The sequence below is a fragment of the Melanaphis sacchari genome, unplaced genomic scaffold (assembly GCF_002803265.2).
Source record: "Melanaphis sacchari strain LSU unplaced genomic scaffold, SCAv2.0 Contig8_pilon_pilon, whole genome shotgun sequence".
Classification (NCBI taxonomy): Eukaryota; Metazoa; Arthropoda; class Insecta; order Hemiptera; family Aphididae; genus Melanaphis; species Melanaphis sacchari.
This window is the reverse complement of record NW_020271635.1, coordinates 5,151,898-5,175,239: the sequence shown is the minus strand read 5'-3', so window position 1 is coordinate 5,175,239 and position 23,342 is coordinate 5,151,898. Positions and strand designations below refer to the sequence as shown.

Genomic DNA, 23,342 nt, shown 5'->3' with positions numbered 1-23,342 from the left:
CAACAACAAATACAACAACAACAAATACAACAACAACAAATACAACAACAAATATCCCAACAAGAAAGTTCTAAACAAATAGTTGAAGATCGAGTACCTCCTATACATCATCATATTCCCCAAATTTCCAGAGTAGAAGAAAAAACTAGAAAGCCACTTAAACAATCTACTAAAACTGTTAATTTTGGTAGAAAATCTAAGTCCCCTTCTGAAGAAGACAGTTACCCATCATTTTTAGATGATCCAAGCGGCTATTTAGCACAACAAACAGCTCTACTGAATAATACAATAAGTACAAATTCATTTTCACCATTATCTCCTCCTGCAAGACCATACAGACAAGAAAAACCTAGATATACAACAAATGTTACTACTATGGCTAGTGGTCGAACAGCTAGTTCAAATACAATTACTTCAGTTTTAGCAGGCAGAACCAATACATCTGTGGTAACTGTGAATACATCTGAAGATCAAGTATTACCACCTAGTCAACAACAACCCGCCATGTCCAAAACACCACTAGAAATGGTCCAAAGTGTTGTAAGTAGCATACAAGTACCTACGTCTTCAGAAAAATCTAGTATTCAACCAAGCCATATATTATTAACAAGTAATGGACAATTTATAATGGCATCAACTAAAATACAATCACCTAACACTTCTCAAGTTCTTTCAACAGTGCAACAACAACCTACTGTTCTTGTAAATACTTTACAAGGAGGTCAAAGTACTTTACTACTTCAGCCAGGAAATGTTATGACAGTTGATCAAGTACAGGTACCGCAACTTGCTGTAGCTACAGGAAATATGGATAATAGTGGAGCATTTTCACCTAGAGGATCAAACTTATTATCTCCCCCAGATTCTAAACGTAAAACTATTAATTCTAAAAAGCGAAAATCACCACAAATATCTCCTAATCAGAACAATTCTAGTGTATTGTTACAACCTCAACAACAAAATTATAATCAGCCTGTTGTTCAAACATTAATACTACCAAATAAAACCAATCAATATGGTAACCAACAACTTATAACAAATGTGATACAACCTGTTAGTCTTGTTCATAATCTTCCAGCTATTCAACAATTCATTGTACCAGCAAATTTAGGTGGTGTTGTAATGGCTGACAATTCTTTATTACAAGATGCAGTCCAATTAAATGTTATAACTCCATTTTCTAATACAGGTCAAAATATATTACCTACAGGAATGGTTTTAAGGACCCCTCAAACTCAACCAAGATCACAACAAAGTAATCAGTTTATTGTGAATAGTGTTGGCCAATTGAGCCCTATTTTAGCCAACTTAAGCCCTAATCAATCACAAAACCAGAATAGAAATCAACAGCAAAATGATTACATACATGTGGTACCGTGTTCTATTCAACAAAATCAAGAAAATACTACTGTAGTTCAACAAAACACAACCATTGTTCAACAGCAGATGACCATGGTATCTGGGCAACAAAGCAACGAGCAAGGAAATTTAATAATAAATGAGAAACCAAGTCAAAATTATATTATTGCCGATAATAAACAACAAGGTTTTATTCTGAGCCCTAAAGATAAGCAACAGTCAGGTGGTACACATTTTATTTTAAATAATATGAATTCTGAGAAGCAAACCCAAAGTTTTATTATAACTAGTCCAACTTCTGGCGATAAACAGCTTTGTGGAAACTTTATTCTTGAGAAAACCAATTCATCAGGAAATTTCATTATCACTACAACAAATTCTGATAAAAATTCAAAATTTGCTAAACACTCTGTGTCTACACAAACTGCTGCAGGACAACAAATGTTACAGATTTCATCTACACCTGCTCTAATTGTAGCTACAAACCGTAATGCTTATGTAGGTAGTCCACCTGATACAACAACTTTAAGTCCTGTGAGTGGACAAAGTCCTTCAGCTAAACCAGAAATGCCATCAAGTTCTGTAACAGCTGATTTAGACGCTGCATTATCACCATCGTCAACATTATCTGATATGCAAAATAGGCAACCAATGGTACATTGTATTTCAAGTAGCAATGTAGTGGATTGGTCTGATAATTCAGCAGACGAAAGGAAGACTATATCCAATGCTTCTGACTCACCAAACATGTATTCCATTGAACATTCATTTCCTAGATGTAAGTAACACCTTATACAATTTTATACCTAAACTAGTAGATTTTTTTAATTTAAAATTTTTCTTTTTAGGATACAATATCATAAACAAATATTTGGTACATATAAATCCAACTACAAGGTAATGATGCACATCTTGGCCATCAAAACAAGTTCCTATTAAAAAAAATAAAAATATAATGACAATATTGTGTTGTTTATGAGAAAATACAATTTGTAATTTTAAAAGCTGTATATTATTTCCTAAATTAGGTTATTATATATTATTACAATGTAATAGTTCCTCTGGTCGAGGCATATTTTATAAACAATTATTTTGTGTATGTTAATACTTTTTTTTAGAAAAAATTAACAATCGTTAACCGAAGTTCTTGAGAATATATTCTTTTTACTTTAATGATTAGCTTTTTGGAATATATTTTTCTATTTCCTTGATTCATAAATTTCCTAAATCATTACCTCAAGTATAATAGAATAGCTTTTAATTAGGTGTTATTAATATTTTAAAACTGAATTAATTAAAAATTAAATTTTTTTTGTTTAATAAATTTACTGTACGTTTTAAATTATTGTTTTTATCTGATAATAATTAATTTTAAAAGTAAATTTAAAACATTATTCTTTAAATTAAAAGTCAAACAAATAAGTTATTAATTTTATTTTTATGTTTAATGAATTAAGTTTAGATAAATTTTGAATAACAAAGTATTTCTATTATCAAGTGGTGTTAGGTACTAGAACTTAAAAAAGTCACCAATAAATTTATCAAATTTTATTTAATATAAGTAACAATTGAATTGATAAATAAAATTTTAAGTTCTTTAAATATTTTTACTTTTTTGTCAACCAAATAAAATATATATTTTTTTTAATCGCAGCAGCAAATAATTAGTAATTTTTTAATTTGAATAAAATTATCTTCTGAATGCACTAATTTATAATCATATAACAGAAATTATTTTTAAAATCTCTACCGTATAATTTGTAATTTGTTATATTCATGGCTTACACAAAATAATTAAATATGTTTTATTTATAAATTATTATTATTTTTTGCTGGTTCAATACATACTCAATCATTATTTGATTTTTAATTCATCCCATGATAATTATTTTTAGGTCTAGTGGGTGCTTATTGAATTTACCATCTAATTTATTATATTACTATTTTAACTGTTACCTGTCTAATCATTGTAAATATATATAATTATGTATAATATCAAATTAAGACCATGGATATTAAATGAGTAATGTTTAATGATATTTTAAATTACATTTTTGACATTTTATGTAATATTGAGACTTAAAATTGTTGTATTAATATTTTTACTTATTACAAATTATTTTTAAAACGCAAACCATTGGTTTTTGTAATATATGAAAAATTCTCTGGGAAAATTTTTTTTCTAATTGTATAATGTAAGATATGCGATTTCACTTTTGAAATTATTTTCAAGTATCAATCGCCGAAATATTTTTTTTAAATTGAAAAGAAAATTTAGTGATAAACTGTATAAATTTATTATATGTAAAATATTATGTATATAATCAAAATATTCAATTGTATTAACAAATACAATTTAGACTGTATATTTTATATTTTTAAAGCTAATAAAATGTTAATCGTTAGAACATTACTATTGTGTATTAAAATTTAAGAAAATAATTTATTTATTAAATATTATTGACAAATTAATCGAAAACTGTGATTTTATGTTTCGTTTTAAAATTATTTTTTCTTATAGTTTTTTTTTTTTTTTTTTGTATATTACTGTTTTATTATTTTTTTCATTTTTGTTGCACGTTTAAATTTTTTAAGTTTATTTATTACTTTATTTTTAAAAAAAACTTGCTCCTTCTATAAATGAATGTTTTAATTATGATATTACACCTACACATATTTAATAATTTTACTTAATTTATTTGTATTCACATCTTTAACTGACGATACCTATTATCTTACATACCAAAATACTTACTATAGTCTATATTAAAATAAGAATCGTTAAAAGTTATTGTTGAAGAAATAAGTTGTACAGTTTTATATTTAAAAAAAAAAATGAATAATGATGTAAAAAACTTGATATTTATTCTGGATTTTTTTTATACTCTTAGCTCACATCTAATTCACATAGTCTTGTCCATAATGTGGAATTCATAACCTTTACAAAGATATATTATCTTTCAGTACAACATATACTGAAAAAGTACACCTCAAAAAGTACCTACCAACAAAAACTATAAACTATATGTAATTGAATAATTAAGTGTACTGTTATTTTTAATTATATATAATATATATTTGTTTTAACACTAAAAGTAGTTAATATTGGTACTGTATTTTATGTTATGTTTAATACTTCCTGTCTATTCTTTGGTGCAAATAACTTGTTGAAAAACTCAATGTTTATATTTTAACTATTTGAGTTAAATGCAAATTGATTCATATTAATTTGAATTATAAATTTAATTTTTATACTTAAAGAATACATTTTATTTGAGTAAATTTAAAATTGCTTTATACATTTTATGATTTCATACCATTACATCAAGATCTTATTATTTTAAAAGTAAGCACTAAGAATCAAATAAAAGTATATTAACTGCTTACAATTTTACAGAAATATTATTTAGTTTGTTTATATGGTAAGAAAATAAATAATGTTATGAAGATTGACCAGTTAATAAATTAATGAGAGCAGCCTTTTCTTTTTCCTTCTTTTTAGTCACTTCCAAACTTCTATTTTTCCACATACTCTTCCGTAGTTTTATTGGTCTACTACCCACATATCGACCTAATAAATAGAATTTATAAATAAAGTAAAAATATTCAGTAAAATAAAAAAGCAATACCATTGAGTTCTTTTGTAGCTCTAATAAAATCTGCTGGATCTTTGAATGATACAAATCCAAAACCTCGAGTTTTCATAGTTCGGCGATCACGTACAACACGAGCTTTTTGGAATGAAGGATATCGGCTAAATGTTCGAGCTAATAATTCATCAGTGACGTCATTACCTAAATCTCCACAAAATAATCGAAAATCATCTGAAAACATGATTAATTAATTTGGATTACTTATTATGTTAATGCAATACCATATAAAAATTTTTTTTTAGTCAACACATATAATTGATTATTGATTGCTACTTTAAATAAAATGCATACCTTCATCCCATTCAGATAGAGTTTGATCTTCCCATACCTGTCCACCAGAAGTTCGTATAAACTTTTTATTTTTTTTTCCTCTGCTTTTGGCAGATTGATTTGGGATTGAGGCAGCACATTCAGCTGCAGCTACAGCATTACCTCCAGCTGATACAACAACTGTTTTAGATGTTGCTTTAACGGCCTCTGCCATTTCTTTACCTGGCAATACTGTAGGTTGTGATTTTTTAGATTCTTTTTTTAATGGATTGATGCTTGTTGTCATTTTTAATATATCTTCTGCTTTAATCATCAAATCGTTTGATGGTATTTGAGGTGGTTCAGGTTTAGATGTATACAGTTTTGGAGCACCACTAAAATGTATAGTTTAATTTTAAAATAAATACATTTATGTATTATATAGTTGGAAAATGAACTGTAAATGGGATTTTACTATTACTATTTTTATCACATTGCAAATGCATATTATTGTTATTAATCGTGTTTGTATTTTCTTTCATACATATTTCATTTTTTATGACACTCACTTTAATCTCACATTGATAAAATTGTGAACAAATATTGTATTACATACATTCAGATAAAGAATAAATTATAAATTTTAAATAACTTTTACAAATGTCAATAATAACTTACAGGTAAGTAAATTAATGACAAATATAAATCACAATTAGGTATTTCAAAAATATATAATTACTACTACTCTATTTGTTGTACGGAATTTATATTGGAATTGTTAATTGGCGGTTAACAGAAATTAAAGAGAAATTATCTATAGATACCTGAGAATAACAGGACCAATTGTTTTGTCTACTTTGACATTAAATCTTCGTTGTGGTTGCTGTAATAGCATTTGACTGTTAGAGAATGATGGTCGCATATTATTATATCCTTGAGAGGTTATTGTATTTTGTTGTCCCATCAATGAATAATTATCTAAAAAATTTATAATATTAATATAACAGCACCTTAATATAATAAGTTATTATTAATAAAGATAAATAATTGAAAAAAAATTTCAAAGATCTAGACATCATTTTATTATTTTGAGCTGGTATGACTAAGGCCCAGAACTGGATTATATGAAAGTATTTCAAAAAGACACTTAACCTAAAACATAAGGCTACAAGCTTAAAATGTAGAAAAATTACTAAACATTAAAAAATTCACTTAATTAGATAAGTATTAATACTAAAAATTTACCGAAGTCAATAGCAGAGATCAATCAAAGTCCACTTCTACTTCATGAATAAATTACCTACCTAAGTTTGGCAATAATAAATTATGCCTATGATTTGTATGAAATAGTAGTAAATGACATATATTTGTGATATAAACAAGTGTTACATTATTTTGTTTTAACTAGATTACCATAATAGTTAAATACTATAAACTACACAATGATTAAGTATATTCAAAACATTCTATACAGCAGAGCTATTTTCTGAGTTTATTTTAAAACTTTTTTTCTATGAAAAATAAATTTTAAAAATTTTTATTTCTACAATAATTTAATTAGTACAATGTTAACTTTTATTAATATTGATAATTAATATATTTTAATTTTTTTTTATATATATTTATAAAATAAGACATTTATAGCCTATGATTATGTCTATTCATAATACAGATAAATAATTGTGACTATTTTTAACGTGATAACTTTAAATATAGTATTAACAGTATATATGGTGATTTACTAAGTACAATGATTTAAATATTTTAACTATTGAGGTCGTGTGGGCGGCTATGTTTTAATTTTTTTAGGAGTGACAGGTGAACATAAAGATTGTAATACAGCAAGCCTGAAGATTTAAGTATTGTTGTGAACAATTTTTGATAAATTTTGTATGTAGTCAACGATTGAGATAATTTGGAGGTCTTTATGAATATTTACATTATATATGAACCACAGAGTATTTGTAATGAGTCTTAAAATTAAAATATTAATATGGTTAACCATAAGAATACAGTAAAAAAATATAGATGTTTTCTGATTAGAATATCTGATAATAAAGGTACGAATTCATTAGATAAAAAAAATCTAATACCTTTTTATAATGCATAGAATATATTTATTTAATTTTAATTCATCAAAAACAATCAAGATTCATAAGATAAAAATAAAAATGATAAATTATTAATCTTGGCTTGTGACATTTAGAAAAATATTGAACAAATTTAATAAATATCTAAGTAATATAAAAATAACACTATCGCAGTATTTTTTCAAGTATACAACAAATCAAATTTGTGTTTATCATTGTATTATATTAAAATATAAGGAAAAACAATGAAAATGCATCAGTTTCTAGGCCCTAAATATGAATCATGATTTTGATAAATATTTACAACCATTAAACTATTAACCCACGGGACTGCAATATCTACAATATAACTAACAATAGAAAACTATAATATATTTACTTCAGAATTAATTAAATATTAAATTATATATTTTTTTAAATCATTATTATGATCTTATTTAATTAAAAGATAATAAATATATATTATGTAGGTTTAAATAATTTGTATATATAAATATTTCAATTAAAATAGAATTTGATGACGAGCACCTTTGTCTTTAGTTAAATACAAAACTTACAAGACTTGTTTTCTCTTCATAATTACGTCACAGACAGTTCCAGAATTTTCAATAGGTATTAATCGGAAATCGGAATAGGTATATTCTATAACTTAATAATATATTTAAAAGGTAATTTTTTTTTAAAATATTGTAGGTATCTAGTAAAAACTTTGAGGTAAGATGTTTATATCAATTTGTTATTACCAGAATTTAAGGTACTTTCCATGTATGCATTAGCCGATTCATGTTCATTTGAATATCCACTACCAGAATTCAAATGATGACGATTCACGTGACTGTATGATTGTGTACCAGGTGTTCCATCCATGTAATTGGGTATTCCAATTTCTTCTTCAAATCTAAAACAAATATTTAACCATCAAGAAAAAAATGACTTTTATAATATTAATGTACAATTTACTTGTTCATTTCGTCTTCCATCATACGAAGTTTGTCGAAAGCATCAGCCATGTTTGATAATAAAAGTGGGTATTTTTTAAATTACAATACAGTCAGCTATCAGACAGGGCAAAATCGAATGCAATAGACGAAAGTACATAAAAAAACAATTAATGTTTATTAAATATTTGTGAAATATTCAATAGTTCAATACTTCAAGAAGATAACACGATACGAGTGATAATATCAGGCTTTTATTATTGTTGTGCATAATCTTATGCTGTGGTTTTGCACCACGATTTGTTTGGTAGTGTGGGCAACTCCGAATAATGAAAAATAAAAATTAGACGAGGGTTTTTTTTCTGGTCACACTGATTAAATATTTAAGGTTACATCAGAGATTCAAAAACAAAAAAAAAATTGATTACAAGCGCTTTTTGTGGGTAAGAACACTATGAACTAAGAGATAAACAAGTTACACTTGGATGTATTGGAATATTGACTTTTAGTAATGTTATTACATTAAACGTTTATATAAATATAAAAATTTCATTTTAGTTGTTGCGCATAATATTCTTTGTTGTTATTTTTTGTAATTGCCCTAAGTCTAGTTTCATAATGAGCGACTCAGAGCAAAGCAACAAGGTCAACGAATTTGCAAGCATAACTAATGTAGATTCTGAAAGAGCTAAATTTTATTTAGAATCGGCCGCATGGAATATGGATGTAAATAATGAAATAATTAAGTTATACCTAGTGTTGCTGTTAATATTTTTTTTTTTTTTGTGTGTATTTTTAGGCTGCATTGGCCAGTTTTTATGATGAAGGTACTGATGACGAACCTTTGAACGATAATGCTGGGCAGTCTACATCTAGGCCGGCAGCTGTTTCTAACAGAGATGTACCTATGGCGAGCGTGTCGAGTTATAAGCCAGCAGCAAAACCAAAAAAATGGCAACCACAATCTAGGTAATTGAATTGCATTTAATTCTATTGACAAATTACCATTAACAAATTAGTAATATTGATAAACTACTATTTTTACAATGCATGGTTTTTATTTTTTAGGATAATGACTTTCAGTAGTTTGAAGAATGCTGAAGTTGAAGATAAAGATAGTGATGATGAAGGTCAGAGGTTCTATGCTGGCGGATCAATCACAAGTGGTCAACAAGTAATTGGACCTCCGCGCAACAATACCGATGTCATCACTGATATGTTTCAAACGGCACAAAAGTAAAAAAAAAATCATTCATAAGTTTTAAATATAGGTACATATAGATTAATTATGTTAATACTAAATCTAGATATGCTAGTACTTCAGCTCCAAGTAGTAGCAGCAGTTCTACACATGACGGTGGTGCATCAAATTTCTTTGGTACAGGTTACAAATTAGGCCAAACTGAAAATGACACTGAAGGTCTGTTGAATACAATTTTATTGAATCATTTATAAATTAGTGTTTTTATTAAAATATTTTGATCTTAGTCATTCCATCTCATAATCCTACTACAAAACGTTCATCTAATCAAGAAGAAGTTGTCTTAAAAGTATGGAAAGAAGGATTCACTATCAATGATGGTGAGCTGCACAGCATTGATAAGCCAGAAAATAGAGAATTTCTACTTCTAGTAGCTAGAGGGTTAGTATTAAATGTTCAAAACAAATTAGTATGTATAATTAAAAATTTTGATATTTTTATTATTGGTTTCTAATAACATAAACATTTTTAATTGCATGACTAGTTAGTTTAAAAAATAGGGTGTTTAGAAAGTCTTTGGTTAGTATAACCTTTTTTTCTTTGTTCAAAACCGGAAACGGGTGGAAACTGTTTACTACAATACTGCCACCCGGTCCTGCAACAATTATTCGATGGTTAATTTAACCCACAAGTACCAATGTTAAATTTCTTATTTTATGCATTAAAATAATTTGTACAAATAAATTCATTATTAATTGTTATGTTTTACTATTTTAGAGAGGATATTCCACCGCTACTTTTGAAAGAGGCAAATGTATCTAGCGAAGATGAACTTCATGTTAGTGTTGAAGATCATAGATATGAAGAATATGTACCAACTAAACCAAAAAAAAAGATTTTTGGAGGGTCTGGAAATTTGTTGGGAAGGTAATATTACATATTATATTAAATTAAATATGTTTCATGACGAATATGAATTTGTAGCCCTGCACCAGATGTTGTTGGTAATGAAATCCCAAAAGAAGTTTCTTCAGACAATGGTGTTGCTAATGAAACAAGTGCTCGAGCTGAAGTTCCTTTAACACCAGATGCACCAACCACTTCATTACAGATCAGATTAGTAGATGGTACAAGAATTGTAGCCACATTTAATCATAGCCATACAATTGGAGATGTTCGCCGTTACATCATAGCGTATCCTTTTTCATTAAATATTTATTTTTTTTAAGTATTATTCTTTAAAAAGACTTATTCCTCTAGTAAAATGTATAATCTAATTTCACCATGAAATAGAGTTTTAAACTAAAAGTAGAACTAATTAAAAGTGAATGACCTAGATTATAAATTTATTTTTTTATTTTTTAAATATTTTAGGTGCATTATTATATATTATTAAGTATATAATTTAGGTAATACTATAAACATTAAAATAGTTTTCTAAAAAAAAATTGTGAACGACGCTATTTTATAGTTTGATTGTATCGAAACAAGTTATTACTATGAAAACAATATAAGAATATTCATATTCGTTGGCTTTTCTGCTATAGAAAAACATCATTTATCTGTGTTTAATACATAACATATGATTATGACTATTATGCACAAATAACTGCTGTGACTTGTCTTTACAATTTTAAATAAACTAAAGATTATTTTTCAACTGGAAACATAATAGGTATTTATATTCCACAATATGCAGTAGGTGTAGTACAACATTTTACATTTTTTTTATTGATAATGTTTTTTTCAAAATATAATAGAAGAGCTTTTATTTTTTGGAAGTGTACAAGTTTCCTGTACACTTCTAGTTTAAGCCAATATATTTACCTATAGTATATTAATATAAAATATTAGTTATCAAGTTTTATTGTAGAGAATTGTGAAGAAAAGTTTCAAGAAATCATTAAAATTGTGTTTATTATTTAATTTAGTTCATGCTTAAAACATAAAAATAGTTTAATAATACTTGTTATTAATATATGATATGTATTCGTTTATTGTTTTTGTAGATATTAAGTGTTGCGGAAACAGTCATTAATTTAATTTACTTCAAGTCAATAATTTTATTAGCAATTAACTGATTTATTGTTTATTTTCCTTAACTACTTTTTATTTCAGTGCAAGATCCAGCTTTGCTACTAGGCCATTTAAATTGCAGTCATCATACCCTCCAAAAACATTAGACAATAATGATCAAACATTGTCGGAGGCAGGATTATTGAACACTGTGATTTTCCAACGTATTGGTTAAAGTATTTTAGTCTTACTTGATTTTTTTTTTTTTGTTTTTATTAATTTATTACATTATTTTATGATGTATTTTTGGAAGCTGAAATTTAAGAAAAATAAGAGCACATTACTTTAATTATTTAAAAATAAAAATATTTATTTGATTTTGTATAAAATATACTTTAAAAAAATATATGCATATAATTTCTTTTTAAATGTTACAGTCAAAATAAATTCAAGAATAATTTTTATGCAGATTTATCACATTATTATTTGTTGCATGAGTAATGGACAATTTTAATTGAGATTTCCATAAGCTCAGTAGTTTACTATTAACAAAATTAATTAAATACTTGGCCATACTTTTGTCATCTTTTCCATAGATTTTTTCACATAATTCTTCCAATCTATGTATTGATCCCATTTTTGTTGGCGATTGATAATTCATTGTTTGATCATTAGCGATAGTATTTACTGTTTCATTGGTTCTTTCACATATTGTTTTCTTCATAGCCATTGGCCAGGATCTTTTTAACTGCCGATTATTACAACATTTCTTTACTTCAAATGTATATTCAATGTCATTCTTAAAAGAATTCAAATTTTCATTCTTGTTCAAAATCAAGTACTGATCCCATGATAATAAAATGCTATGTTTAGCAAGACCCTGTGTTCTTTGCACACAATCTTTTTGTATAATAGACTTTTCTAATTGAAGATCAGTCGAAGGAAACTGCCAAGAGAGTGTAGAAAAAGTTTTATATAAATCTCTGTGACCAGCAAGTGAATGTAAAAATTCAATAACTTTATAATGTATACCAATATCATATGCTACAAAATGACGAACACCTAACAATGTATGATATGCGATGAATTCCACAAGATATGTATCAGGAATGCCAGAATAATCAGGTGCAATACATACAATCAGATCTTCTTTGACAGGAAATTCTTTTTGAATTGTGATCGGTATGAATAGTTTTAACGAATCTTCCCGTCCCAGCAAAACTCCATATGGTTCAGTGTCAACAGGAACTTTGTCAGGCTTGCAATGAATCTCATATTGATGAAAATTTGGATCACGGTTGTTAGTTTTAATGTTATAGGAAAGTTTTGCAGTTTTAGAAACAAACTGATCTGCCATTTTAAACCAAACACGACATTCATAACCAGAGAATGCTGATCTAGGGCCTAGAACCAGCAAATGAACAGACTGTTGTTGAGCAGACCAAAAGGCAGAATATGCATAGTACTGATCGCGTTTAATCCAGGAGACGGGTGCTTTTGCTAATAAATTGTCATTTTCTAGATCCACATAGAACTTATCCTCCAGTAAAACACAATTTGTCATGTTATCAGCTGTGTAACCAAAAAAGTTGAGTACTTCCAAGACGTTTAAAAGTTGCATGTATTCATACCTGTACAACAACAGCGAAAAGACACTGAAAAAAGATACGAGCACCAACAGCAATTGTTGGTATTTTCTCATCGTTCTGCGGAATAGGTAGTAGGTACTAAATCTATTACCAATTTGTTTTCATCAAAATCAATAGCAAGATTATCGAACAGCGAGATTTTAAAAATATTGAGTTTAAAATCGTTTTACTTATTAGTTATTAAAGTATCAAAAAATTAAAAAATATTAAATAACAATATTATTGCTTTTTGTTATTTACTTGATACCATGAGATATCGGTAACTTGTTGTTATCGGCTTATCACGTTTGTTGATGATAACATAAAAATGACATGAAATGTTCAAAATATGTTATGAATACACGATAACAATGGCAATTGGCAATATGACATTTACATCTCTTCATCTTTTATTTTTATGATCATGCCGATTATGGGCTATGGCAATGGAAAACTCAACACTGTTGCTAAAGAATAGTTAGAAAAATTATTCTAGTTTAAGTAAATTTGCTTATCATACTAATAACTTATGAAGTTTTTGCCCGAAAACCTTGAAAAATTGAATTTTCATAATTAATCTGATATATCATATAAAAATAATTAAACATCAATATTTTTTATTTTTTTAAATTGTGTCTAGTATTTAATTGCAGACCGGTCAAGAAAATTAATTTAAAATAACGAGAAACGAATGTATAAAGTATATTTATGAGTGTTGGACACAAATTCTAGAATAATAATTTTTAAGGTGGGTGCCTAGTTAGGTTATGGAAGTATGTTGTATAGTGTATACTCGTGTATTTTTAGACACAAAATATTGTGTTCCGTTGATAACCCTGTTGATAACAATTAACAAGGTGATTTAATTTCCCGCTATTTTGTGTCTCATGATCCAAGTCAGTACTTAGTATGTCTGATGTCAGTGTAATCATTATAATCGTGGCCATAACTCTAGAAACTTACCATCGAAATTAATGATTGTATCACTTCTTCACGATCTACATTTTAACTTAGAATCACAATTATATTATTCTGTAACGAATAAAAAGTTAATTAAATTAAACACCTATATCTTAATTTGTGTACTCTGTCAACTTAATATCTTTTTTGTCTAGTCCAACTCATTAGTTCATTTTAATAATTGGTATTAATGGTATAATTATTATTACATGTGTATTACAGATTTCAAGTGTAAATTATATTTTTTCATCGTTATTAAATTTAATTTATATTAAGTTAAGTTCTTATAAAAAAATGTCTCAAAACGAAATAAGGTAAAAGTACTAAAGGTAATTTATTAACTAATTTATAAACGCTGTATTATGTTTTTCAGTAACTATGTCAGAACTGTTGAAGACGTAAAAAAAGTCATAGAGCATGCAAAACTTTCGGAAAACGATCTTAAGCCAAATGTACAACCTATTTATTTCGGAGAAAAATTTGAAAATTACAAACTGTTGCAGCTGGATGAACACATTCTGTCGGATCTTAAATGTGGTCAAACGTAAGATTTAATGTAAATCAATATTAATAACTTTTTTATTTTTCTATCATTGCTTTTAGTATTTAACAATATTTAGTATAATATTTTGACATTTTAAAAATTATTTTAAATCATTAAATATTTGTATTTTTATTAGTTAATAAAATAACTTAATTTATCAATAAGAAAGTGAGTATCTACAGATTTCAAACCATTTTAACACCATCATATAAACATACTAATCGCGGCATAAATTGAATATTATATATTCATTATTTACTATTTTACTTTAAATTATGGCTTATTGAAAAAATTAAAGTAAATTTATTATATACAATTATTAAGATAATATCATAATTTCCATTTTTAAATATTTTGAAATAGTTAACAGATTAATTTGAATCAAAACCTCTTTATATTTTTTTTTACTAATAATATTTTAATTTAATTCTAGGATAGTATTTCAAGTTGTTCAATAAGTATTACCATAATTTATTATGTCTAACCTTAATATTTTTTTCAAGCTCATTTGTTATTCATTTTTTAATAGCTTTATTTGGCATTGTTATGCAGGTACTTCTCTTTTGTCTTACTTATTTTGTATTTTTATAGTGTGGTATTCAAAGGAGATCATGAAGAATCTGCTGTATTATGTACTAAGACTAAGACCTATGATGTCAAAGAAGCTGAAACTTCAAATTCAATTTTATTACTTCCTGAATTAACATTTCCGGATGAAGATACCAACAAAACAGAACTTACTAGCAGAAAAGTAATTTATTTTGTAAAGGTGGCGATGTTATGATAAATATTTATAAATAAATTAATGTAGGTAGTTGGTATATTTCACACATACTTTGAAGTGAAACCTTGTAAACCACGTCTTAAAAAATTGAGAAAGTTACTAGAAAGGTCTAGTTACAAAGGATCAGAACTCGAAAAAGAAGTGTTGGCATCCAATGAAATGTATACATTTGAGCATTTATCAGCCAAAATACAAGCTAGTGATGACCAACTAAAAGATGCTCTCAAAGAAATGGGTGCATTCCAAATTGATGGTAATTTAAACAAAAATAATAATTCAATTGACAAAAAAAAAAATGTATATTTTACTATGAAACATTAATTTCAATCATTATTTATTCTAGGTTATTGGAGAGTACTAGAGTTTGAATATGAATGTAGAGCTTTATCGTTTTTATTAAATTTAATTGATGAACAATCATGGCCTTATAATACAGTACCTATGGATGAAACTCTTAATATTCTTGGTGAATTATTACCTCCAGTAATATTGCATCACATTATTGATCAATATAGTACTTGGTGTGTATCATCAAATTTAAGTAAGTTTATTTATTAGAAATGTTTTTCATTCTGCTAAAAAAGTTTTCGGTTATTATTTTTTTTATAAATATTTGACATTATTCTAAACATATTTAAATAATTAAATCAGATATATTTCAATAGATTTACTAATTAACGAACTTTCAGAAAATATTAGTTTTAATACAATACAATGAAGCATTATAAATAAATTATAGACAGAATGAATAAATTATCCATTTTAATTCTTTATAGTATTTAATTATTTTATATTTTTATGTAATAATCATTAGTTTATTTTTACTGATATTCATAAAATTTTATTCCTATTTAAAATTTTATGTAATAGTATGAGAGATATAATTTAAGTATTCATTAATGTATTAAATTTTTTGTATTTTTAAAGGTCAAACACATAGATCATTAATTGAAGACAAAGTGTGTAGATTTATGGCTGTCGGACTTTTACGTCCATGCGACAAATTTAATTTAACTGATTTTAAGACAGCCTGGCAAGGATGTGTACCAGAAGGTTAACTTTTAATTTCTTATACTGTATATTTAATGTTTTTTGTTCTTTCATGTGTAATTGTGTATTTCTCTAGGAATGACTACTAATTTGAAACAATTGAATGGTACAGTTCTTGTTGATCAATCCAGTCACCCACAGACAATTTGTTATTTTAATGAACAAGACTTACCGGATGATATAATCGATAGATTTCAATACTTATTTCAAGTCAGAAGTAAATGGACATTTGATGAAATTCAACCATTTCTCGAGTATTATTTAAAAATAACTAGGTTGTTTCAGTTTTATTACAAATATTGTTTTTTTTTAGGAAATTGTCTACTGATAAATTAAATGTAAACAACCTCTTGGCCAAATATACTAGAGCTACTAATGTGGACGGTGTGCGGTTTTATTGTTCAAGACATAATTCAAAGTAATCAGGTAAAAGGAATTAAAGCAATTAATATTTTATTCATATATAATAGAAAAATAATCTTTTTAAAATATATTTATTGTTGCCATGGTAACATAATGTTCATATGAATTTTTCAGTGTCTTAATTCATTTAAAAACTTTAGATTGATATAGCAATAACACTGTATACAATATACATGTATTAAATTTAACTTAAAAAAAAAAAAATTCTGTCTAAAGTAAAACAACATAATGTAAATAAATATTAATTTTAAGATATATCTATATATGTATAAAAAAAAATGTACACATTTAAAAACAAGTTTTTAATAAAATATTAATATGTTTTTGACTTACTAAAATTCAATAAGAGAACAAAAATTACTTATCACGACAGCCAACAATTTTATAATTTAAAATTAAAAAAAAATTACATATTTACAATATTATAGTAAGTTAATATTTTTTTTAAATGTTTATAATTACATTCAATTTTCTTAAATTAATACTGACAATTACATAATATCAGCTACTCATTAAAAGAAAAATAATATATATTATGTATATCAGTCTATGGATTTCGGTAAACAATAATATATTAATTATTATAAGTATAAGACTGCTTATTTGATGAGTCTCATCATTATTGTATATAAAAGTTTGCAATATTATTCTGTACCTATTTATCATTACACTTAATTTTTTTTTGTTTAATCAGGAACAATGTGTTGTTTATATTTAAAATTTAAATAGTTGACGTTTGTGTCTTCGACAAACAGATTTGCAACAAGGATCTGAACACGAAGACCATTTTGGACATTTTTTACGATCACATCTCACTTTTCCATCCTGAAAAAAGTTATCATTGAATACTACGGTATAACCACAATTTTGTTCAAAACTAAAATACAAGAACAGTATTAATTTAATTTAATTGAACTTAAAACACATTACAATTAAATAGAATAAAATAATGTTGATAATGATTTGATATATTAAAATAATCTTTATCTTAATAATTTATATACATATAGTTATAGGTTATCTGAAATGTGTGAGTAAACAATATTTTGAGATTTTATAATAAATATACTTTTATACATTTTTAAATTTATGATTACAATAAGTAGTAAAATTTTGAATACATACTTTGCATTTACAATTGATGCATTTGACTTCACCATGCGAGTATATCTTGGGATGCCATTCTTGACCATTTTCATATGGTCCTCCAACAGGATAACTACAACCACCATTGGTTAATACTTCTATATCTGAACCACTCTCTCCGTTGACTTGTTGGTCACCCTGAGCTAGTTGAACAAGTGGACCTGTTGGTTTAGAAGTAGTTTGCAAAGTGGACGGACAAACCTTACAACAGGAACGTTTTGTTGGCCTTATAGCCACTCTCTGATCACATTCCAATGGTGGACAGTCCATCCGTTGGCACTTTATTTTTAACGATGTGTTCTAGAGTACATTTAAATGGATAAAATTATTGAAATTAAATTTTTTTTAACATTTTTAAATTACTAACATTACAATGACATAGTGTACAAGTGTCAAAACCGTTTGGAGGTAAATATGGATGCCAACTACTGCCAGCTTGAAATTGTTGTCCAGCTAGCAAGCAAGAGTTTGTTGAATTATTTTGATTTTCTAATACATTATCTAATGAAAAAAATACGTAAAAATAGTCTTATGACTTATAATAAACAGGTTTTATAGCGCATGCATTTTTGTACAACAAAACATCTACTTTTACTGTGTCAAAAAATTCTTAAGGACATTTTACCAGAATTCGTCTTAAAAACATACAACAAAAGAAATTTGAGTTCAGCAGAACTAATTTTATGTTATTTGATTTAATATTAGAGTAGTTAAATTATTAAGTTAGCTGACCTGCTAGAAGCCGAGTACCATTCTATAGTAGGATAAAAATAGGCAGTTAAAGTTTTAGTCTTGGACAGTTATGAGTAGGTACTGTAGTATTTTAACAGAGTGAATTAAAGATAACTTAAAGGTAAGATCAGATTACCTGTGTTTGTATGTTAGATTTTACAATATTTTAATTTTTAACCGGATCCTAAGGAAGTGTGTATGTAAAATATAAAAATATTTAAAAATACTCAATCATAATTTATTTAAAAATAAAATATCGCATAAAATCATAAGACAATCACACGTAGTATGTTTACTCTAAGTTTGATTGTACAGATAAATTCACTAATAATAGGTAGTCTAATAAGCGAATAATAACGTTAGGTACATAAAAGTGACAAGCTATCAATATAAAATTGGTTCTGCTCAACGAAAATTGCTATGTCTATCTACTGTACATAATAACTATGTAAAGTGGAGATAACGCATGTGGTTGTTACGATACTCTAAATTCAAAACGAATACGATTTAACACTGAAATCAAAAATCCCTCAAAATTGCTTGCGCCAACTTCGTCTCAACTTGGGTGTTTTATATTTACCTTCACACGTTGGACAACACATTCCCGGTTTGGCCGAAGGCACTGGACATTGCACTACTGGACAAATTATAAGGTCACACACTGCCTTACCATAATGGCAATTGCACATGAAACATTCGTCTACCGTGGATGTCCATTGAGCGCCATGTTGATAATATTTTTGACCATGTAAACAACTTAAGTGTGACGCGTGTGGGTGGTCTGATTCGTCGTCGTTCATGAGTATATTGTTTGAATCGTTATCGCCCGCGTCTCGAGCATAACAAACTGCAGGAACATTAACCTGATAATAATAATATGTCGAATAAATAAATAATAGAGATGCGATTTCATTTACTCAATAAAATAGGTAACAAACATGTTTCCATTCGGTTTTTAGTATGGATTGTCCCAGTTTCGGATCCCACAGGTCCACGTGAACGATGTTGACGTTGAGTCGCGATAATTCTTCTTGACTTAAGCCGATAGTGTACCCTTCGAGCGTCGGCCCCTCAAACTCTTCGAGAAGCCTTTTGAACACCGGTGCCCCGGGAAGTAAAAGCGGCGAATCTTCGATGTATAGTTCAAAGATTCGGTTTTTGACGTTGGAACCGGAGAGGACGACCTGTAGGTTTTTATTTTTTTTTATATCGTTATTACATATAGCTGGGTGCTGCAGTGCTGCACAGTCGCACTGGCGAGCTTATAAAATACCTATTAATGACGTTATAGGTACAATAAAATATAGCCTAAGCTCACTTCGTATTGCAGCGTACAGTCGGGGTCAACGGTTATCCACAAGATGCCGACCATCGACCGTTCGTCGGGGCTGGACAGAAGCATCGCGTCTGACGTGTATCTGGCATCAGCCACCGGTCTCCACAGAAATCGATTCTTGAAGCCAGACGACGCACTGAACAAGCTCAGTTCCTCGGCGTACAGCTGTTCCAGGTGTACTGGGCCCACGGTGGACACTGTCCCGTTGCTCCAGTTTTGGACAATGGTCTCGGATATGTCGAGGGCCGACACACGGGACTCGCTAGAAACTGCACGACGCAGGGGAAAATTAAACGATCGTGTTTAATGGGATTGCGTTAAATCGAGTGCATCTATTTTTGTAACCTTACCAATAGCCAACTCAGTGACTGCGTTATTGTCAAATTTAACACGATACTCCAACGCTCCGTCCTTATTAATAAACGCCCAAGCCACGCCACAGGTCCTGCCAAAACGCATTAAAAACAAGAGCATTATTCAAAACAATCGGAACCACGCCAGATAGTTATAACAGCTAAGCGAATAATTTATTTCCGAGCGTAATCGCAGAACATATCTCAGCCGCCGCTGCCGGTCGTCGTAGAAAACAGAGTAACAATGTAGACGATTTGAATCATATGGTACGTGCACTTTATTGTTGATGACACGTTATATATATTTATGATGTATATTTGAGCGGAATTTCACAACTAAAATATTGTAAATATTTACTAACATTTTCGCTTTTTCTCTTTGAAATGTGCGTGGTATACACCTTGGACACTTACTCGGGCGAACGACTTACAAACAGCACGATTATAAGGTATAACTACCATTAGCGATCAACTGCACTATTTCAGTCATCCACATGAATAATTTAAGTGACACGAGGTCATTCACACGTACGGTCAACATATTATACAATTTAAAACTTTCATTTCGTGCAAAACGTATTGGTGTATAATGGTTTCGTTGAATACGACGGAGCTATATAATATATATATATATATATATACATACTAAATAATATAGTTTCCCTTTCAGAGGAAGTGTGTCTTTTCCGTGTTTTGCCAAATTGATCACAATGCAATGCCAAGAGTATTTTTAAAATTATTGTATATTCGGTTTTTATACTAGTGCATGAATTAAATTTCGTGCAACGCACCAGTGCATTTTATGGATATCGCGCAATAATTCACAAACGCCCGGCGCGTGGCGATCATCGGTTATAACTATGATAACATGTCACTTTAACACTATTGACTAATGCAGTATACACACCTGTCTTTTTTTGAGTCAATTTGATGGCCATTAGATGCGACTAGCGTCTGGTAGAGGTCACAGAACACCCGGGGTACCACGACTCCCTGCAACTTGAAACCCGACTGTTTGGCTTCCAAAGTGACGACGACGTCTCGTTTGGACAACGCGTTGAGGTCGGAAAACGTGACGGGTGATCGTAATTCGACGATGATCGTACCGTTTGTGAGCTTGTCCACTCTTATGGTCTGCAATCATTGTTTAAAACCGGAGATTATAATGTCATATATTTTAAGTCTTTGTATTCGGTCGAATATTTAAGTGCACGTACCTCTTCTATAATGGCGCGTTCGTTTCCGGCGTATTTCAATTTGACTAGAAACAATCCACTGTCTTGACTGGCGAACGGACCATTGAACATGATTTGTACGTGTATGGACGGTGATATGGTCGATATGGACACAATGCTCGTACCGCCGGAGTCTCGGGCGTCGCCCGTGAGAAGCGAGCTGAAAGCCTCTGTGTCCAGCGCTCTAAACCTACGTTAGCTTTATTAATAATACGTAGTACAAAATATATGTTATGATATTTTAGGTTCGTATACATTGGTGAGAGTGTGAGCTGTTCAACCCCCTTACTCTTCAATAATGATTTTTCAAAGAGTGATTCGTGATTTTTCTAAAATTCAACTGCATTTTTATGATAATGTAACAACAATAACTGCCTGTCATAGACTATAGTAGGTATCTATCGAATCTATCATGCATGAAATATTGTAATATCAATAAATAATACAAGTATAATAGGCACTTCAGTTGAGACGTAACACAAAAATTAGACCATCTTACAATAGTAAAAAATAGATCCCTAAAAATATATTGTTCTTGCAGAGTATGTACCCATAGAATAAATTAAATTTTTTTATCGAATTTATTGTTGAAATCCCGTGGAGCTATGAAAAACTGGTAGGTAAAATTATGATTATGCTGTAATTAGCTTACCTGTAAAGAGAGCCACCGATAATAGCCGTATCCCAAACTAGTGATACGGATATCTTTTCTTCGCGTAATAAACGCTTATAGTCTTTGGATACTCGTCGCCAGACTCCGCAAATTTTGTCCGTCAGGTTCTGATAAGAGGTACCCGATAACAACGCCTAAAACAAAACCATTAGATGTATTCTCTACAGCTTGACCAGTTCAGAATTTAGGACTTACAATTTCTTCAATTATGTTGCCATTAGTGTCAATGAACTGCACCATCCTAGGTTTGTCAGGTTTGTTGGTATAAAATGAAAAATATAAGTGTTTTCTATAGAATGTAAAACGACCGGTTGCCACATAGTCTAATCCGATTTCTTGCATCGAAGTCGGTGGAAAATCCATCTTCCTGAGGTCACTATTTGATTTAATTGATTGACCAGTCAATACCGCAGCAAAATCTATGTGAAATTTGTTAATATAAGTATAAATTTATTAATTTTTCGGTTATTATAGTTTATGTTGGATAATAAATTAAATGAAAATACCTACTCGAAACAATACATATTATAGTTTTATGAAAACTTTTATATTTTATTACTATTTTATAGTTCCATATTCTTATACAGATAGTTTAAAAGTTTAAATTATTGTTAATATTTCATTGTAAGAATCTATAGGCAATCGTTAATTCCTTTACTATTTTCATGTATTGTAGATTTGTGTATAAATTATTAACTATTATGTATAAACTGTATATTAATGCCGTAAATGGCATTCCTAAAGTTCAATTGTTATATATTATTATTATTTAAGGGAATTAGATAGTTGAATATACGTTCCGACGTTCGTAGTTTTTAAATTTTATTTGTATGATTTGTTCAGTTATTTTATCTATATATTATCTGAAAGCCAGTGGCGGATCTAAGATTTTTTTGGGGGATGAGGAGCAACATTTTTCGTATTAATTTTGTAAATACAATATTTAGGATTTGATTTTAGGCCTTGAAATAA

The 23,342-nt window shown here is 28.4% G+C and overlaps 6 protein-coding genes across 6 annotated transcripts in view; 3 read left to right on the top strand and 3 right to left on the bottom strand.

Annotated features, from left to right (window-relative positions):
* LOC112602492 (probable serine/threonine-protein kinase cdc7) overlaps positions 1-2,364 on the top strand; it is a 26,158-nt gene extending 23,794 nt beyond the window's left edge. The window contains exons 6-7 of the mRNA XM_025350584.1: positions 3-2,137; positions 2,208-2,364. Coding sequence (XP_025206369.1) covers positions 3-2,137; positions 2,208-2,209 — 2,137 coding nt within the window. The 3' untranslated portion in view covers positions 2,210-2,364. The remainder of the gene's footprint in view (positions 1-2; positions 2,138-2,207) is intronic.
* A 1,835-nt stretch (positions 2,365-4,199) lies between these two features.
* On the bottom strand, positions 4,200-8,515 carry LOC112602621 (RNA-binding protein 42-like). The gene is made up of 6 exons (XM_025350795.1): positions 8,312-8,515; positions 8,095-8,249; positions 6,086-6,239; positions 5,304-5,656; positions 4,989-5,183; positions 4,200-4,930 (listed from the first exon to the last, which is right to left on the bottom strand). The coding sequence occupies exons 1-6, from the start codon at positions 8,359-8,361 to the stop codon at positions 4,800-4,802; spliced, it is 1,038 nt and encodes a 345-aa protein (XP_025206580.1). The 5' UTR covers positions 8,362-8,515; the 3' UTR covers positions 4,200-4,799.
* A 229-nt stretch (positions 8,516-8,744) lies between these two features.
* Positions 8,745-11,798, top strand: LOC112602620 (NSFL1 cofactor p47). The gene is made up of 8 exons (XM_025350794.1): positions 8,745-9,015; positions 9,089-9,258; positions 9,358-9,525; positions 9,597-9,709; positions 9,778-9,931; positions 10,268-10,417; positions 10,475-10,684; positions 11,609-11,798. The coding sequence occupies exons 1-8, from the start codon at positions 8,908-8,910 to the stop codon at positions 11,739-11,741; spliced, it is 1,206 nt and encodes a 401-aa protein (XP_025206579.1). The 5' UTR covers positions 8,745-8,907; the 3' UTR covers positions 11,742-11,798.
* A 126-nt stretch (positions 11,799-11,924) lies between these two features.
* On the bottom strand, positions 11,925-13,390 carry LOC112602775. The gene has a single exon (XM_025351093.1). The coding sequence runs from the start codon at positions 13,206-13,208 to the stop codon at positions 11,955-11,957; it is 1,254 nt and encodes a 417-aa protein (XP_025206878.1). The 5' UTR covers positions 13,209-13,390; the 3' UTR covers positions 11,925-11,954.
* Positions 13,391-14,373: 983 nt separating this feature from the next.
* On the top strand, positions 14,374-17,674 carry LOC112602776 (sister chromatid cohesion protein DCC1). Its single transcript, XM_025351094.1, has 9 exons — positions 14,374-14,408; positions 14,468-14,638; positions 15,230-15,389; positions 15,450-15,675; positions 15,766-15,963; positions 16,350-16,475; positions 16,549-16,726; positions 16,786-16,898; positions 17,590-17,674. Exons 1-8 carry the CDS (start codon positions 14,389-14,391, stop codon positions 16,892-16,894), a joined length of 1,188 nt encoding a protein of 395 aa, XP_025206879.1. The 5' UTR covers positions 14,374-14,388; the 3' UTR covers positions 16,895-16,898; positions 17,590-17,674.
* The window catches only part of LOC112602773 (dorsal-ventral patterning protein Sog), a 25,313-nt gene continuing 19,406 nt past the window's right edge, over positions 17,436-23,342 (bottom strand). The window contains exons 5-15 of the mRNA XM_025351092.1: positions 22,566-22,789; positions 22,350-22,504; positions 21,680-21,887; positions 21,370-21,596; positions 20,460-20,554; positions 20,092-20,378; positions 19,712-19,957; positions 19,354-19,636; positions 18,409-18,542; positions 18,021-18,341; positions 17,436-17,720 (exon numbers count right to left, since the gene is read on the bottom strand). Of these exons, the coding sequence (XP_025206877.1) occupies positions 17,610-17,720; positions 18,021-18,341; positions 18,409-18,542; positions 19,354-19,636; positions 19,712-19,957; positions 20,092-20,378; positions 20,460-20,554; positions 21,370-21,596; positions 21,680-21,887; positions 22,350-22,504; positions 22,566-22,789 (2,291 nt within the window). The 3' untranslated portion in view covers positions 17,436-17,609. The remainder of the gene's footprint in view (positions 17,721-18,020; positions 18,342-18,408; positions 18,543-19,353; positions 19,637-19,711; positions 19,958-20,091; positions 20,379-20,459; positions 20,555-21,369; positions 21,597-21,679; positions 21,888-22,349; positions 22,505-22,565; positions 22,790-23,342) is intronic.

Bases quoted from the DNA above. Each gene is read 5' to 3' on its own strand.
- LOC112602621 (XM_025350795.1), bottom strand. From the start codon at position 8,361: ATGGCTGATGCTTTCGACAAACTTCGTATGATGGAAGACGAAATGAAC. The intron at 8,250-8,311 runs GTAAATTGTACA...TATTTGTTTTAG, and splicing joins ATGGAAGACGAAATGAACAA to ATTTGAAGAAGAAATTGGAA. The intron at 5,184-5,303 runs GTATGCATTTTA...TCATGTTTTCAG, and splicing joins TCTATCTGAATGGGATGAAG to ATGATTTTCGATTATTTTGT.
- LOC112602620 (XM_025350794.1), top strand. From the start codon at position 8,908: ATGAGCGACTCAGAGCAAAGCAACAAGGTCAACGAATTTGCAAGCATA. The intron at 9,259-9,357 runs GTAATTGAATTG...TTTATTTTTTAG, and splicing joins AAATGGCAACCACAATCTAG to GATAATGACTTTCAGTAGTT. The intron at 10,685-11,608 runs GTATCCTTTTTC...TTTTTATTTCAG, and splicing joins GTTCGCCGTTACATCATAGC to TGCAAGATCCAGCTTTGCTA.
- LOC112602775 (XM_025351093.1), bottom strand. From the start codon at position 13,208: ATGAGAAAATACCAACAATTGCTGTTGGTGCTCGTATCTTTTTTCAGT.
- LOC112602776 (XM_025351094.1), top strand. From the start codon at position 14,389: ATGTCTCAAAACGAAATAAG. The intron at 14,639-15,229 runs GTAAGATTTAAT...GTATTTTTATAG, and splicing joins GATCTTAAATGTGGTCAAAC to TGTGGTATTCAAAGGAGATC. The intron at 15,964-16,349 runs GTAAGTTTATTT...GTATTTTTAAAG, and splicing joins GTGTGTATCATCAAATTTAA to GTCAAACACATAGATCATTA.